Genomic DNA, 14,811 nt, shown 5'->3' with positions numbered 1-14,811 from the left:
CTCACATTTTCTTAGTAGGTTGTTTATGGGACACGGAGGAAGTAGACATTTGAATCCCCTGGAGCACAGGCCCAAAACGAATGTTTGCCTGACTCCCTCTGGGATGAATGGGCTTTCTGCGACTGTTCCTTTTGCTGAGTGTGTAGCCATGTGAGAGTGCCTGCTTTGTGGAAATGTCTCGGAAAGAGTCTCTCCTGGTTACTCTGACCCAAGGACCTGTCTACCGCTTCCCACGGGAACCTCAGAAACCAAGATCTCAGATCAACAAATGTCCCTCCTTCTCTTCCCCGTCTTTCCTCTTCTCCTCTCCTCCTCCCGTCTTCTCCCTCTTTATTTTCTCTTGTAGGGGAGTTCCCATGTTTTCTTGCTTGCTCATTGACTCCTCCATGCTTCATAGATTTTTTTCAACTTTTTATTATGGCAAAGTTCAAACATATATAGAAGCACAGTGCACCCCACGTACCCTCAGCACAGCAAGCCGCCCACCTTCATGCTCTCCCCCGAATTAATTGGAAGTAAATCCCAGATGTCATATCATGTCATTTGTGTATTTTATTTTATATCACTAAAGGTAAGGATTTCCCTTCTTTCTTTCTTTTTTTTTTTTTTTTGACAGAGTCTTGCTATGTCACCCAGGATGGAGTGCAGTGGTGTGATCTCAGCTCACTGCAACCTCCACCTCCCGGGTTCAAGTGATTCTCCTACCGCAGCCTCTCATGTAGCTGGGATTACAGGCGTGCGCCACCACACCCAGCTAATTTTTGTATTTTAGTAGAGATTGTGTTTCACTATGTTGGCCGGGCTTGTCACAAACTCCTGACCTCAAGTGAGCAGGCCTGCCTCAGCCTCCCAAAGTGCTGGGAAGTGCTGGGAGTATGGGCTTGAGCCAGGCCAGGGTTTCCCTTCTTAACCATAGCCACAGTACTATCATCTGACCAAAAACAAACAAACAAACAGCTCTTTGTTACCATCAAGTCTGCAGTCGAGGTTCAGATCCCCAGCTGCCATGTGCCTATGTCTTGATCCCCCACACACATGACAGCTGGCCATTTGGCTAAGTCTCTGCGTCAGGCCACGCTCTGTGCATGACTGCCCTGTGTTTACATCTCCTTGATGGCCCTCCCTCCTGTTTTTCCCTTGCAGTATATTAGTCATTTCCTCCTAGTCCCTCCACATGGATTTTCCTGGCTGCGTTCCTCTGCCCTGGGGATTTCCTATAAACCACCAATTGATTCGATCTCTAGTCGCCTGATCACGTTCAGCACAATTTTTTCAACATGACGCTTAATCGGGGGTTTCGTGTCTTCACAGCAGGGTGCACAGGGCCTGTTGTTCTTTGTGACATTAGCGAACATTGATTCTCAACGTCTGGATCCGTTCATGTATCAGGCATTGCTAAATGGTGACGTTCCATCCTCTTCACTAAATCACCGGAAGGCTCCTTGAAAGAGAAACTTCCGCCGGGGGCGGTGGCTCAAGCCTGTAATCCCAGCACTTTGGGAGGCCGAGACGGGCGGATCACGAGGTCAGGAGATCGAGACCATCCTGGCGAACACGGTGAAACCCCGTCTCTACTAAAAATACAAAAAACTAGCCGGGCGAGGTGGCGGGCGCCTGTAGTCCCAGCTACTCGGGAGGCTGAGGCAGGAGAATGGTGTAAACCCAGGAGGCAGAGCTTGCAGTGAGCTGAGATCCGGCCACTGCACTCCAGCCTGGGAGACAGAGCCAGACTCCGTCTCAAAAAAAAAAAAAAAAGAAAGAGAAACTTCCCTTGTCTACTACGTGGTTACCCAACAGGATTGGTTTGTTTCAGGAGAAATCCCAGGATTTTTTTTTTTTTTTTTTTTGAGACGGAGTCTCGCTCTGTCGCCCAGGCTGAAGTGCAGTGGCCGGATCTCGACTCATTGCAAGCTCCGCCTCCCGGGTTCCCGCCATTCTCCTGCCTCAGCCTCCCGAGTAGCTGGGACTACAGGCACCCACCACCTCGCCCGGCTAGTTTTTTGTATTTTTTAGTAGAGACGGAGTTTCACCGTGTTAGCCAGGATGGTCTCGATCTCCTGACCTCGTGATCTGCCCGTCTCGGCCTCCTAAAGTGCTGGGATTACAGGCTTGAACCACCGTGCCCAGCACATCCCAGGTTTTTTATCTTTTCAAAATAATGAGTTTTTTCCCCTGCTGTCTTCCAAAGGTGATTGGCGAAGGTCATTATTGCCATGTGTTATTTGATAGGAACATATTTGGTGATTTCAGAACCTTTCAGTTGTTAACTTTATTGATACTGAAATTGCCCCATCTTTGGCCAGTGGGGGCCATAGTTGGCTCTGGGACCCCCTGCATACCCCAGTAGCTCTGCTGGCGTCCTTCCTTCTGCCCTGACCACGTGTGCACCTAGGACATTTCCTACACTAGACCTCAAATCGACCATTTCTCCAGGAAGCTCGTTTCCTTTCACTAGGAAATAATATTTAGTGGTCACAATCTGGAGGTCAGATCTGTTTTGTTTTTCTTTTTTTTTGAGACAGAGTCTCACTCTGTTGCCCAGGCTGGAGTGCAGTGGTGTGATCTCAGCTCACTGCAGCCTCTGCCTCCTGGGCCTTCTTCTTCTCCTTGGAGCCTGGAGACCCCCCAGAGCTGCACAGAGACGCCCCTTTGTCTTTCTAGGCCGCATAGCTTCCCGTCGTGCGCATGGACCAGGGTGCACACACACAGCACCCTCTGGAGGGATTTGGGGGTATTTCAAGCCTTTGTTGCGACAAGTAGCTTGTTGTTTCTTTTCTTCATTTTTAAGGGACATATTTTGCCACACATTTCTAAGTGGTTTTTAGAGTGCAAATGTTTGGGTTTTGATGGCGGCGGTGGTGGTGCTGCTTTAATTAGATTAACTCCTCCATATGCCAGAAATGGAAGAGTTGTTCTTTCCTTCATTAATTGAAAAAAAAAAGTATTAATTTTTTTAAACATACGGGTTGCCATCGTGGGTGCTGGTGCCCACTGTGTTCCGGGTGCCGTTCTGGGACGCAGCGGTCAGTGAGAAGATGCCTGCCCTCAGGAGCCTGACGTCGGAGCGGGAACTGTGGAGTGAAGTGAAGCACGATGCATGCCTCATGGCGCTGGTGGCCTCCCGGAAGCCTGGAACAGGAGGCGACACATGGCATGAGCAAAGGCCCTGGCGAGGACAGAGCCCCCTTAGTCGGGGAGACAGCCCTGAGGGACCAGGCGTGCCTCCCAGGCTCCACGCCTCCCAGGCTCCACATCCTCACCAGCCTCTCCCTGTGGGCTCTGCTCCTGGCACCTCCTCCTTCTCACCCTCCCAGGGACTGACACAGGCCTCCCAGGGGTTGGTGCTGCTGGGTTGGGACTCAGCAGGGCCTGGGGCTCAGCAGGGCTGCGGCTGCCTGGCCCCTGACACTGGCTGCATTTCAGGAATCCTGTATGGCACGATGACCATGGAGCTGGGTGGGAAGGTCACCGTCGAGTGTGCGAAGAACAACCTCCAGGCCGAGCTGGAATTCAAACTGAAGGTAGCGCTGGGTGCAGCCTGGGGGAGATGAGGCCAGGGAAAGAACGAGGCCTTGGAGATCCCCTCACACCCTCTCCAGGCCCCAGGGAAGGTTCCCCAAGGCAGTGCACTTGAGGGGAACAGCTCTTGACATCCCAGAACACAGACAGGGCCCAGAGAGGGGAGGCTGCTGCCTGCAGCCACACAGCGGAACCAGCCCGGGCCCTGTCTCTGTGGCAGGGACCGTGCATCCTTGAGCAGAGGCATGAGGATCCCCAAGGCCTTGTTGGCTAGTGTTGGGTCCATCCTCCTGGGCTCCCAGGTACCCCAAGAGAATAACTGTTCCGTGCCTCCATGAGGATGTGACTCTGGAGGCCCCAGCCCCCGCTCACGGGGCTCTGTTCTGGGTGTGGCCCTGCAGCCCCCGCTCACGGGGCTCTGTTCTGGCTGTGGCCCTGCAGCCCCCGCTCACGGGGCTCTGTTCTGGCTGTGGCCCTGCAGCCCCCGCTCACGGGGCTCTGTTCTGGGTGTGGCTCTGCAGCCCTTCTTCGGGGGTAGCACCAGCATCAACCAGATCTCGGGAAAGATCACATCGGGAGAGGACGTCCTGGCCAGCCTCAGTGGCCACTGGGTAAGGGGCCATCCCTCAGGGCAGGCACGGCCGGGCGGTCATCGCCAGGCCAGCCTCTGACCCCGCTGGCCATCTGGGGCAGGACAGGGACGTGTTTATCAAGGAGGAAGGGAGTGGAAGCCCTGCGCTTTTCTGGACCCCGAGCGAGGAGGTCCGCAGACAGAGGCTGAGGCAGCACACGGTGCCGCTGGAGGAGCAGACGGAGCTGGAGTCTGAGAGGTGAGTCCCTTCGGCGCCCAGGGACCCTGCTGACCACAGCCTGGATGGCCAGGCAGGCAGGTCAGCAGGGCTACAGTGCTGTGAGCATGGTCCCAGGATGTCCCTGGCAGGGAGGGCAGGCCTGGTGCATCCCTGGTGGCAGATCACATGTCCTGGAAAGGACAGATGGAGGGAGGGGGTGTGGCCTGGAGTGGAGCTGGCTCCCCCTGACCTCTCACTGCCTCATTGCCGGTGGGTGACCAACAGCTGCACAGGGAGGTCCCTTCAGGGCAGGAGGTGGGAGCTTAGTTTTGGAAAAGCCCATCTCATGGACAAAAGAAAAGCTCCCTTCAAAGTAGTGAGCTCCCTGTCACTGGAGGCAATCAGGCAGAGGTTGCTCTGTGCCTGCCTTCTGGTGCCAAGGGGCCCTGATTCCCAGCTGCCTAGGAGTCAGGCTGCCCAGGCCACTGACTCAGGGCGGGTCCCTGGCCCGCAGGCTCTGGCAGCACGTCACCAGGGCCATCAGCAAGGGCGACCAGCACAGGGCCACACAGGAGAAGTTTGCACTGGAGGAGGCACAGCGGCGGCGGGCCCGAGAGCGGCAGGAGAGCCTCATGCCCTGGAAGCCGCAGCTGTTCCACCTGGACCCCATCACCCAGGAGTGGCACTACCGATACGAGGAGTGAGTGCTGGCAAAGACCTGGGGGCCACAGGGTGGGGCTGCGCCTGGCAGATGGGCTGAGAAGGGCCCAGGGGCTCCCAGCTTCCCTCTCACCTTCAGCCTGTCCCCTGGAGGAGCCAGTGGAGGAGAGTCAGATAGTGACACCCCCCACCACCAGTCCTTACCGCAGGCCCTGCCCATGAGGTATGGGCAGTGGTCATTCTCCTGGAGGTCTCTGGCCACTGCTGGGGGGCTGAAGGCTGGGCCAGGACAGCCCCCTCACCTGAGGGCCATCGCCTGTGCTGACGGACACCCTCTGGACCCTCCAGCCACAGCCCCTGGGACCCCCTGAAGGACATCGCCCAGTTTGAGCAAGATGGGATCCTGCGGACCCTGCAGCAGGAGGCCGTGGCCCGCCAGACCACCTTCCTGGGCAGCCCAGGGCCCAGGCATGAGGTCAGCACCCCAGAGGCCCCACCCAGGGCTGCTCTTAGCTGCACGTGTGGCCACCGCCACCCTTCGCTCCTCACCTCGCTCCTCCCTTCCCCTCACTCCATTAAGTCTTAGCCCTTGTCTCCCAGTGGACCTGGGACACAAGCTTAGGCCTTCACACCCTTATCCCCTTTCCTTCTCTGCCCAGCATGGGACTCAGGAAACCAGAATTTGCAGGATGCTTAGTTCTAGGGGCACCTTGGCGTGTGGGGCCCTGTGTCTGCTGTCTCTCAGTCCACTGCCCCCAAAGTCTCCCTCTGCCAAGTTAGCAGCCACATTATCCCATTCCACTGATGAGGAAACAGAAGGTCAGGGCAGCCCAGGGCCCTGCCCAGGTAGGAGGAGGAGGAGCCAGCGCTTGCACAGATCTTGGTCTGGAAAGGGGAAGCAGGACAGCAGGGAGGCTCCGCAGAGGAACCCGAGGAAGCTGCCTTGGGTGTGTATTGGTGCCATGCCTTGGGCGGCCACCAGGTGGCGCCAAACCCACACGCCCCCGTTTCAGGTGTGCTGAGCCACACCAGCCCTGCACCTACTTACTGCGTGCAGAGCATGCAGAGTACGGCCGGTGCTCACCCGCGGCAGGCAGGATGGGGCATGTTCCCCAGCTGATGCCGTCTGGGCCAGACTCAGATGAGAGGCCATGCTTGCCTGATGACCCTAACTTCCCCAGAAAGCTGGGGACCACGGTATCTCCTCGGCCTCATTTCCCATGCTCTGCCTGCCAAGGGACCAGGGAAGAAGCCTCAGGAAGGCAGACAGATGCACCCTGCACCCCCTTTGTCTGCAGCACAGTTTCCATCCCCCTGAGCTCAGGCCAGACAGCTAGCTCCCACCTTCCCTTGGCCCCAGCCCCTCCCCACCGATCTCCAGCAGATGTCCACCCCCAATGCCCTCTGCAGCCTCCCACCCCTCATCCTCTGCAGTCAGCCTGGGCTCCACCATGCCTCAAAAATCGTCCCGTGGAGTACCTTGTGGCCAAACCCACCTGCCCCACCTCTGACCCCACCTGTCCTGGCTCTGACCCAACTGCACCGTCGCTGACCACACCCAATGCAGAGCGTCCCTGGCACCTCTCTGGCCCCAAAGGCCCATTGTTACATGGTGGTTCCACAGCCAGGTTCTGCTCTTTCCCCACCCCTGAGCATCGGTTCCTGTCCTGGGTTCCTTGTAAGCTCAAGTAAGGGCTGAATGGATGAGCCCTGCCTGCACTCCTGGGCTTGTGAGCAGCCAGATGAGTCTGGGGGTTCCCCCCTGGAGATGCCCCTTGACATGGGGAACCCTAGCCATCCGGGGTTCCTATGGACCCGCCAGCTCCCACAGTGGCCTCGGCTTTCATCTGTCCTCGTGGTTCAGGGGTCAGAACCACCCTCGGCCCCCCCCATGCCTTCATCTCTGCATTTATTGGATGCCACCCCGTGGTGGGCCCAGGGCAGGTGCATCTGCACCGCCTTGCAGGCCCTTGCTCACTTTGAGGGGTCAGCAGCTCTGTCTCACCCATGAGGAAACAGGCCCAAAGGGGCCGTGGCTACTCCATGCCATGCCAGGGCTGAGACAGACCCCTCCAGCCAGCTCCACAGTCCAGCAGCTGCCCTCCCTGCCGGCTGCCGCCTCTAATACTGTCCTGGCATGAGCGTGTCACCATGTCCCTGGAGTCTGGCCAGGGGGCATGGGTGGCTCTCTGCTACAGCAGCTCTGTTTCTCTGCAGAGGTCTGGCCCAGAGCAGCGGCTTCGGAAGGCCAGCGACCAACCCTCTGGCCACAGCCAGGCCACGGAGAGCAGCGGATCCACACCTGAGTCCTGCCCAGAGCTCTCGGACGAGGAGCAGGATGGTGACTTTATCCCTGGTGAGCCCCCTTGGGCCCAGCCGCAAGGCCGCTGTCTGGTTCGTGCCTCAGATGCTGACCTGGTCAGTGGGGAAGCCAGAAGCACCTGCCCAGATGTAGGGCGGCCTCCCAGCAAAAGCTCCTCTGCTGCCCTGAGGGGCCCCCAGCAGGCCCTGCCCTCTCAGAGTCTGGGAGGCAGCCCAAGGGCTGAAGTGGGGCATGGTGGGGGCGGGGAAGAAAGGGAGCAGGCCCAGGCCAGGGGCTCCCCAGCGGCGGGCGGGGGCGGCATAAGGGGCAGGTCTAGTGGCATCCTGCCCCTACCCTCTGCTCCTTTCCTGTCACCAGGAGCTGTGTCTCCCCGACTTTGCCCCTGCCTCTGTAATGGATGGGCCTTGCCTTGGCCACTTCTGCCTCCCAGGCCTGTTAGAGACTGGTCCAGCCAGGGGGTTCCCTCCAGAAACATCCTTAGTGCCCCTCCCTCATCTCCGTGTCTGCAGCTTGGCCCTGCAGATTTCCCATGAGGTGGGGCAGAGGCCCGAGCTGGATGTGACCCCAAGACCCACATGCCAGCACCCCCGGACCTCCAGCTCATCCTTGCTTCTCCCTTCCCTTCCTGTGTCTCCCTCGGGGCCATCCCAGGCGGTGAGAGCCCATGCCCTCGGTGCAGGAAGGAGGCACGGCGGCTGCAGGCCCTGCACGAGGCCATCCTCTCCATCCGAGAGGCCCAGCAGGAGCTGCACAGGTGGGCCACACTCATTGTGTCCATCCAGGCTCTGGGTCAGAGACTGTGGGAGACCTGGTAGAGCTAGGGCAGGAGGCGGGGAGGCCAGGAGGCTGGGGCCGGGCTTGTCACTGGAGCTGGAAGGCAAAAGACCTGCAGGGTGATGAAAGGAGGAAAACCGCCAGGGGCAGGAGAGAGGGTGTGGGAGTGGCAGGCGGTGCGGTGTGACCAACCAGCCAAGTTGGCCATGCCTGGCAGACACTGAGCCGAAGATGTCCTGGAGCCCAGAGGAAGGTGCCAGCCCAGCATGGCCTGGGGTAGCCCCAGGAGAGACCCTGAGGTGTGCGGAGCGAGGTGGCAGCCTGGGCTCACTGTGGTGGCCCCGCACCTGCACACTGTGGCTTCTCAGGAATGGCTGGGGAAGGAGCAAATGGGAGTGGCCGAGAGCCGGTGGTTGCAGGCCTCCAGGGCCACATGGCCCCTTCTTGTCAGCAGATGCCACCGATGGGGAGCAGAGCACAGGGTCCATCTTGGGTCCAAAGCTCCTGGCTCTGAGCCAGGCTGAGGGTCTCACTGGCTGTGGGACCTTGGCTGTCATACCTCAGCCTCCCCTCTGTAAAGTGGGCTTGATATCCCAGGGTGAAATGCAGCCAGGGCACAGGCCTGGGCTCTGTGAGGCTCAAGAGCCTTCGAGAGCTGTCATTGTCCCTGTGTGAGCATTTCCAGAAGGTGCTCCCTGGTGAGGCTGTGTGGGCAAAGAAACAGGGAGACCTGGCTCCCCAGAAGCAGGTCAGCTATCAGGCAGGTGGCCAGGGCTCAGCCAGAAGCTTCTGGAGCAAACCAGATACCGTGTCAGAGGCCAGGTCCTCCACAGCAAAGTACTCCAGCTCGTGGGCCAAGGTCTCCACAGCAAAGTACTCCAGCTCAGGGGTCAAGATCTCCATGGGAAAGTACTTCAGCTCAGGGCCCAGGACCTCCATGGCAGAGTACTGCCGGCAAGAGGCTCGGACAGCAGCGTCTGCTCCCTCACGGTCCTGGAGGCTGGAGTCTGAGATCTCGGTGCCGCAGGGCTGGTTTATCCCGAGACCTCTCTCCTGCCTGGCAGACGCCACCTTCTCACTGTGTCTGTGTCTTCATCTCCTCGTCGTATAAGGATGCCGATCCTATGGGACCAGGGCCCACCCTAATGGTCTCAATTTAAATAAATACCTCTTTAAGGACCCCATCTCCAAATACAGTCTTATCTGAGGTGGAAGGGGTTAGGACTTCAACCTATGAAGGTGGCAGAGGCATGACTCAGCCGTAACCACAGAGGTGGGAGGGAGGATGTAAAAGGCTGGCTCCCCGATCCCTGACCCTCCTCTGCCCTGGATGTGCCCAGGGAATCCCAGTGTAGCCGTGGTGTCCTGGGGCCCTCCCACTAACACGCTTTCCACCCCCACCTGCTCCGATGCCCCTGGAGGGCCATCCCGGCTCCACCTCAGCCCTGGGTCCAGCACCTGTTCAAGCACCCAGGGCACCATCCTGGCCTGTGGGAGGGGACCTTGCTGGCTTTGTCACAGTCCCCATGACCTGTCCCCTGTCCTTGCAGGCACCTTTCCGCCATGCTGAGCTCCACGGCACGGGCGGCACAGGCACCGACCCCAGGCCTCCTGCAGAGCCCCCGATCCTGGTTCCTGCTCTGCGTGTTCCTGGCATGTCAGCTGTTCATTAACCACATCCTCAAATAGGAGCCCCGGGGGCAGAGCTCCTGGCCAGCCCCAAGCCCTCCCTCCCAGGCACCCAGCACTTTAAGCCTGCTCCGTGGAGGCAGAGAGGCCTGGCAAGCACAGCCACTGTGACGGGGAGTCCAGGCGCAGGAGGGACCCGGGGCCACAAGGGAAGGGCGCTGCAGGCCCAGGTGTGCTAGGCCCCTCTCGGGGGGCACCGGCCTCTCTGCAGGGCCTTCTGCCCAGCGCCGGCCTTAATGCTAAAGCCAAATGCAGCTTCTGCTGTGCAACACACTCCTGGCCATCTTGCTGTGTCACCCCCTGTCCAGCCTCCACTTGCCATGGGGGATGGATGGATTTAGGGTGGGAGGACCTGCCAGGGCCCTGGACAGTCACACCCCAGCAGCAGTGAGTGGGTAGGTTTGGAGGAGCAGCCAGGGAGCCCCGAGTGGCCCAGGAGTCCCCCCACACACATGGACGCATAGGCCTGCCTTCCTGAGACCCTGTCCACGTTACCTGGGACACCCTGGTGGGGCTGCTGGTGGGTGCCAGGGACAGGTTAGTGCCACTCTAGGGAGGGCATTTTGGTGTTTTATTCCACCATGTGCAGTTTGGATGGGGCCCCACAGAGGCAGGTCCTGGAACCACCCACCCCTACACCTGGACACTCGCTCTGGTGGGGGCATGCACAGGTGGAGGTGGTTGTGGGTGCAAGTGTGTGCAGGGGTGTGGGGGGCACAGGGCTGTGGCCTAGCTGGCCCCGCCCCTGGGCCGGGGAGGCTCAAGTTCGCCACTTTACTCAGACCGATGCACAGTCTTCCCATTTTACACTTTTTTAATAAACATAATTGCAATATTTTAGGCAGGCTGCAGGCCGCAGTCAGCCTTGGCGTCTGGCCTCAGTCCCCGTGTCAGTGGCGCTCTGCGTGTGCGTGTGCATGTGTGTGCGTGTGCGTGTGCGTGAGCCTCTACACATATATATGCATACAGAGCCTTAAACTACATCGTGGCGGCGCCGTCTGAGCTGGAGCGTGTGGTTTGTCTCCAGTTTTTGTGCCCACGTCCTTGTCTCCCTCCCTCCCCCATCTGGGGGTGTGTCTGTGCTCCATACCTTGAAATAAACAGACACATGTGTGTTCTCTTCTTGCGGGACTTCTGGAAATGAGATGGGGGCTTCCCAGGAAGACGCAAGGCCAGCGTGGAGCTGTGTGGGGCTGGGTGGAGGGGCCCAGGAGGGAGGAGGGTGCAGAGTTCGCAGGGAGCCATGGGCAGCCGGCCCGCCCTGTGGAGCGAATGCTGGAAGGCTGGGGTCCCATCACCGCCCAATGAGCCAGCGGGGGACACGGAGTGACACTTCTCACAGGCGCTCCAGGCACCCCAGAGGCTGCTGGGGGGCATTGGCACAGCCCCTGAGGCCAATGCTGCCAGTCACTGAAGGGGACCCCCAGGCTGGACCACCTGACCTGCTGCCCCTTGTTTCGGTTCCACTGTGGCCACCACCCCTGGTACTCAGACACCAAGACCAGTGAGTGGGCCTGCCCAGGGTGCCCCTGAAGGAGGGGTGGGGGCACCTGACCACAGGCCCCATGTGACAGCAAAGGGAGACTGCAGCCCACCCCTCACAGCAATCAGAAGAAGAGGGCAGCCAGGCAGTGCCCAGGAGAGGAGGACGCAAAGGGCCTCGGGTCACCACCTCCCTCTGCACCTCCCCGCCTCGACCCCCAAGGCCCCGGGAGAGTAGGGGCTGTGGCTGGGGTGGAGGGAGAGGCAGGGGGTCCTGCCCCCAGCTCCTCTTGGGAGCCTCATGTTCACCTCAGACAGCCAGGACTCCCAAGAGCCCCCAAACCACCTGGAGGACGGGGCGGGGGCCCTGCCTGGCTCCAGCACCCCTGTGTGGAGGCCACACGCCATGGGGCAAACATGAGCTCACAGTGTGAACCTTGGGGGTGACAGCCTTCTGCATCTTGATGCCAGGGCAGGCTGTTCCAGACACCTCACCTGGGACCCCATCTTGCCTCCTGCACCCCGGGCCCATGCAGAGCAAACATGCTCAGCCAGATGGCCCTGCCCAGAGGCAGCCTTCCCAGGGGTCCTCTTCCCACCAGCTCCAGCTCACCACAGGGCAGGCGCTCCCCCCACACCTCAGCAGCTTCACACACTCAGGAACAAGACGGGAATCCCCTCCAGAACTCTCCCTCTATCTTACTAAGAGCTGTTTATTTTTAAATTTGTTTTTGAGACAAGGTCTCACTCTGCCACCCAGGCTGGAGTGCAGTAGTCTGATCGCAGCTCACGGCAGCCTCGACCTCCCAGGCTCAAGTGATCCTCCTGCCTCAGCCTCCAGAATAGCTGGGACTACGGACACACACTACCATGTCGAGCTCATTTGTTTTTTAGAGACGGGTCTCACTGTGTTTCCCAGGCTCATCTGAAACTCCTGGCCTCAAGCAGTCCTCCTGCCTTGGCCTCTCAAAGTGCTGGGATTACAGGTGTGAGCCATGGCTCCCAGCCTCTTGCTAAGAACTATTTTAAATCAACAAGGAAGAGAAAGCAACTATCCCAGGAGGAAAAAAACAGAGTCCAGACCCCGATGTGTCCAGGGTGAGCATAATCCTAAGGGAATAATTGCCCCAAATCCTAAGGGAATAGATGCCCAAAGAGGTGCCTACACAGGTGTTCAGGGAGCACTTGACAACAGTCATCACCTGGCCTTGGTTTGAAACTTGGCAGGAGGTGGAAGGGAGGGCACCTGACCAGCATTTCAAATGTTCAACAAGGTTCACTATAGCTAGTGTCACTATTTGGAGAGCTCCAGTTGTCACTCTTTGCAACTCTTGGGGCAGGATTCATCAAATGAATATGCCATAGAGGCTGTCAGGGTTCAGGGGAAATCAACTGGTCTGAAATCGAAAGCCCAGGCTGCACTGATTGTATGGAAGAGGGCGCAGTGAGAGCTTCCAGCTCATCAGAAGAAAACCCTCCATGCCTCCAACCGTGCTGGTGTCTCAGTTGCAGCGCTTACTGCGGATGCCAGACGTGATGGATGTCGTGCGCCAGGAGCGTTTGATTCCAGATGCGTGTTTGACACTCTTCCTGTGTGTCCCGTTGTATCTCTAATTGGAAGCAAGACAGAAACCAGCACAACAGGCTGGCCAGACACCTTATGGTGCTTATTGCTGGTTGTGATGACAGGTGCCTCCATATTTTCTTTTCTTTTCTTTTCTTATTTTTTTTGAGACAGAGTCTTGCTGTCACCCAGGCTAGAGTGCAGTGGCACAATCTCAGCTCCCCGCAACTTCCACCTCCCAGATTCAAGCAGTTCTCACGCCTCAGCCTCCCCAGTAGCCAGGATTACTGGCACACGCCACCACGCCCAGCTAATTTTTGTATTTTTAGTAGACACGGGCATTCACCATGTTGGTCAGGCTGGTCTTGAACTCCTGAATTCAAGTGATTCACCAGCCTCGGCCTTCCAAAGTGCTGGGATTACAGGCATGAGCCACCACCCCCGGCCAAGCCTCCCATATTTTCCAAATCTGTTCATCTGGGATTTTGACTGCAGAGCTGTGTCCGCTAAAGCCCATTGTCAGTCCGCTCCTATTTACATAGAGAGACTTGTGTGAGTTTATGGAGTATGATTCGAGTGAGCTGCTTCAAGTGGTCTGCACGCCTTAAGAGAGACATTTATGAAAGGCAGGACTTAACTACACCAAATGTTTCTGCTGCAATTGCTGGCAAAGATATGGGGCTTACCATCTGTGATGATGATGCTGTGTCTCCATTCCTGGAAAGTCCTGGAGAAAGGTCACAGAGGAAAGCACAGTCCACTGCACCTGCCGATGCACCTGCAGAGAAGACTGGTGACCTGGGGAACACCCTGAGAAACCAGGATATATGTGCATGACCAGATACACAGAGTGAAGAGCAGGCAGTGATGACAATCATCTGTACTTATGTGCATGACCAGATACACAGAGTGAAGAGCAGGCAGTGATGACAATCATCTGTACTTAGAGCCAAGAGCTGCGGTGTGGTGGGTCGGTGTGCTTTAGGAGTCAGTCCAGACATGAGTTTTTTCCAAGCAACCTCACCAAAACCATACCACGGAGGCCTCTCTCTCAAGGGGCCTATATACTCATTCTCCAGAAAGTACAGGTATTGGCACGAAGAAAATAGTGTCATTTTGGTTTAAAGACAACTGTAGAATAAAATTAATCTATGAAAACAAATAAATAAAATAATAAAACCCTGAACATGGTTTTTGGGTCCATCAGTGAAGGATTCCCCAGGTGAGTTTTGTAGGCGGACGCTGGAGATGAAACGGTGGGTGGTGATATTTGCTGACGATCGGGGTGTCCAGAGCTGTGCCTCCCGCCCCACTGCAGCAGAGCACCTGGTCTCAGTCCCCGGCCCTCCCCTGCCCTGGGCCACACCATTTGAGGGGCTGTGCCTGGACCACCTGGGCTTCTGTTCCACATCCCAGACTGGACAGGAGAGTGCAGGAGCAACTGCAGCCTTTCCGCAACCTGCCCCTGCCCCCGCCCCCAACTCCACTCAGAAAATATTGTGGGAATGAGGGAAGGAGGAGGGACAGACGCGGGGGGCTGCTGGCTGGGTACCAGAGCTGGAAGGGACCCCCAAGACATCTTGTGGGGAGAACAAGGCTAGAGGTGGTGCTTGCCCTGGCGGGGCTGGGGAAAGGCAGGCCAGCGAGCAGCCTCCTTTTCTCTTCTCGCCCGCCACCATGCCCGGCTAATTTTGTCTTTTTAGTGGAGACGGGGTTTCACCATGTTGGCCAGGCTGGTCTTGAACTCCTGACCTCAGGTGATCCAGCCGCCTCGGCCTCTCAAAGTGCTGGGATTACAGGCATGAGCCACCACGCCCGGTCAACATAGTGTTGTTAACGGTAGTCACCATGTTATACATGGCAGTTACTCCTCCTGTCTAATGACATATACCCAAAAGTAGAATCTCTGAAGCATGCAGTAATTCTATTTTTACTTATTTTACTTTATTCTTTAAAAGTGACAGGGCCAGGCACAGTGGCTCAGGAGAATCACTTGAACCCAGGAGGCG

At 57.8% G+C, this 14,811-nt stretch overlaps 1 protein-coding gene across 3 annotated transcripts in view; it reads left to right on the top strand.

Annotated features, from left to right (window-relative positions):
• The window catches only part of OSBPL5 (oxysterol binding protein like 5), an 80,960-nt gene extending 70,086 nt beyond the window's left edge, over positions 1 to 10,874 (top strand). For 2 of the 3 annotated variants that reach the window (XM_033208266.1, XM_033208267.1), the window contains exons 15-22: positions 3,424 to 3,521; positions 4,041 to 4,130; positions 4,213 to 4,349; positions 4,825 to 5,010; positions 5,319 to 5,445; positions 7,188 to 7,326; positions 7,945 to 8,047; positions 9,618 to 10,873. In XM_033208266.1, the coding sequence (XP_033064157.1) occupies positions 3,424 to 3,521; positions 4,041 to 4,130; positions 4,213 to 4,349; positions 4,825 to 5,010; positions 5,319 to 5,445; positions 7,188 to 7,326; positions 7,945 to 8,047; positions 9,618 to 9,756 (1,019 nt within the window). In that variant the 3' untranslated portion in view covers positions 9,757 to 10,873. Of the gene's footprint in view, positions 1 to 3,423; positions 3,522 to 4,040; positions 4,131 to 4,212; positions 4,350 to 4,824; positions 5,011 to 5,318; positions 5,446 to 7,187; positions 7,327 to 7,944; positions 8,048 to 9,617 lie in introns of all 3 variants that reach the window. The other variant, XM_033208268.1, reaches the window with a different exon arrangement.
• The last annotated feature ends 3,937 nt before the right edge of the window (positions 10,875 to 14,811 follow it).

The sequence above is a fragment of the Trachypithecus francoisi genome, unplaced genomic scaffold, assembly GCF_009764315.1.
Source record: "Trachypithecus francoisi isolate TF-2019V2 unplaced genomic scaffold, Tfra_2.0 Lachesis_group8, whole genome shotgun sequence".
NCBI classification, from domain to species: domain Eukaryota; kingdom Metazoa; phylum Chordata; class Mammalia; order Primates; family Cercopithecidae; genus Trachypithecus; species Trachypithecus francoisi.
Note: the sequence above shows the minus strand (reverse complement) of the source record. Positions and strands in the feature narration are given on the sequence as shown.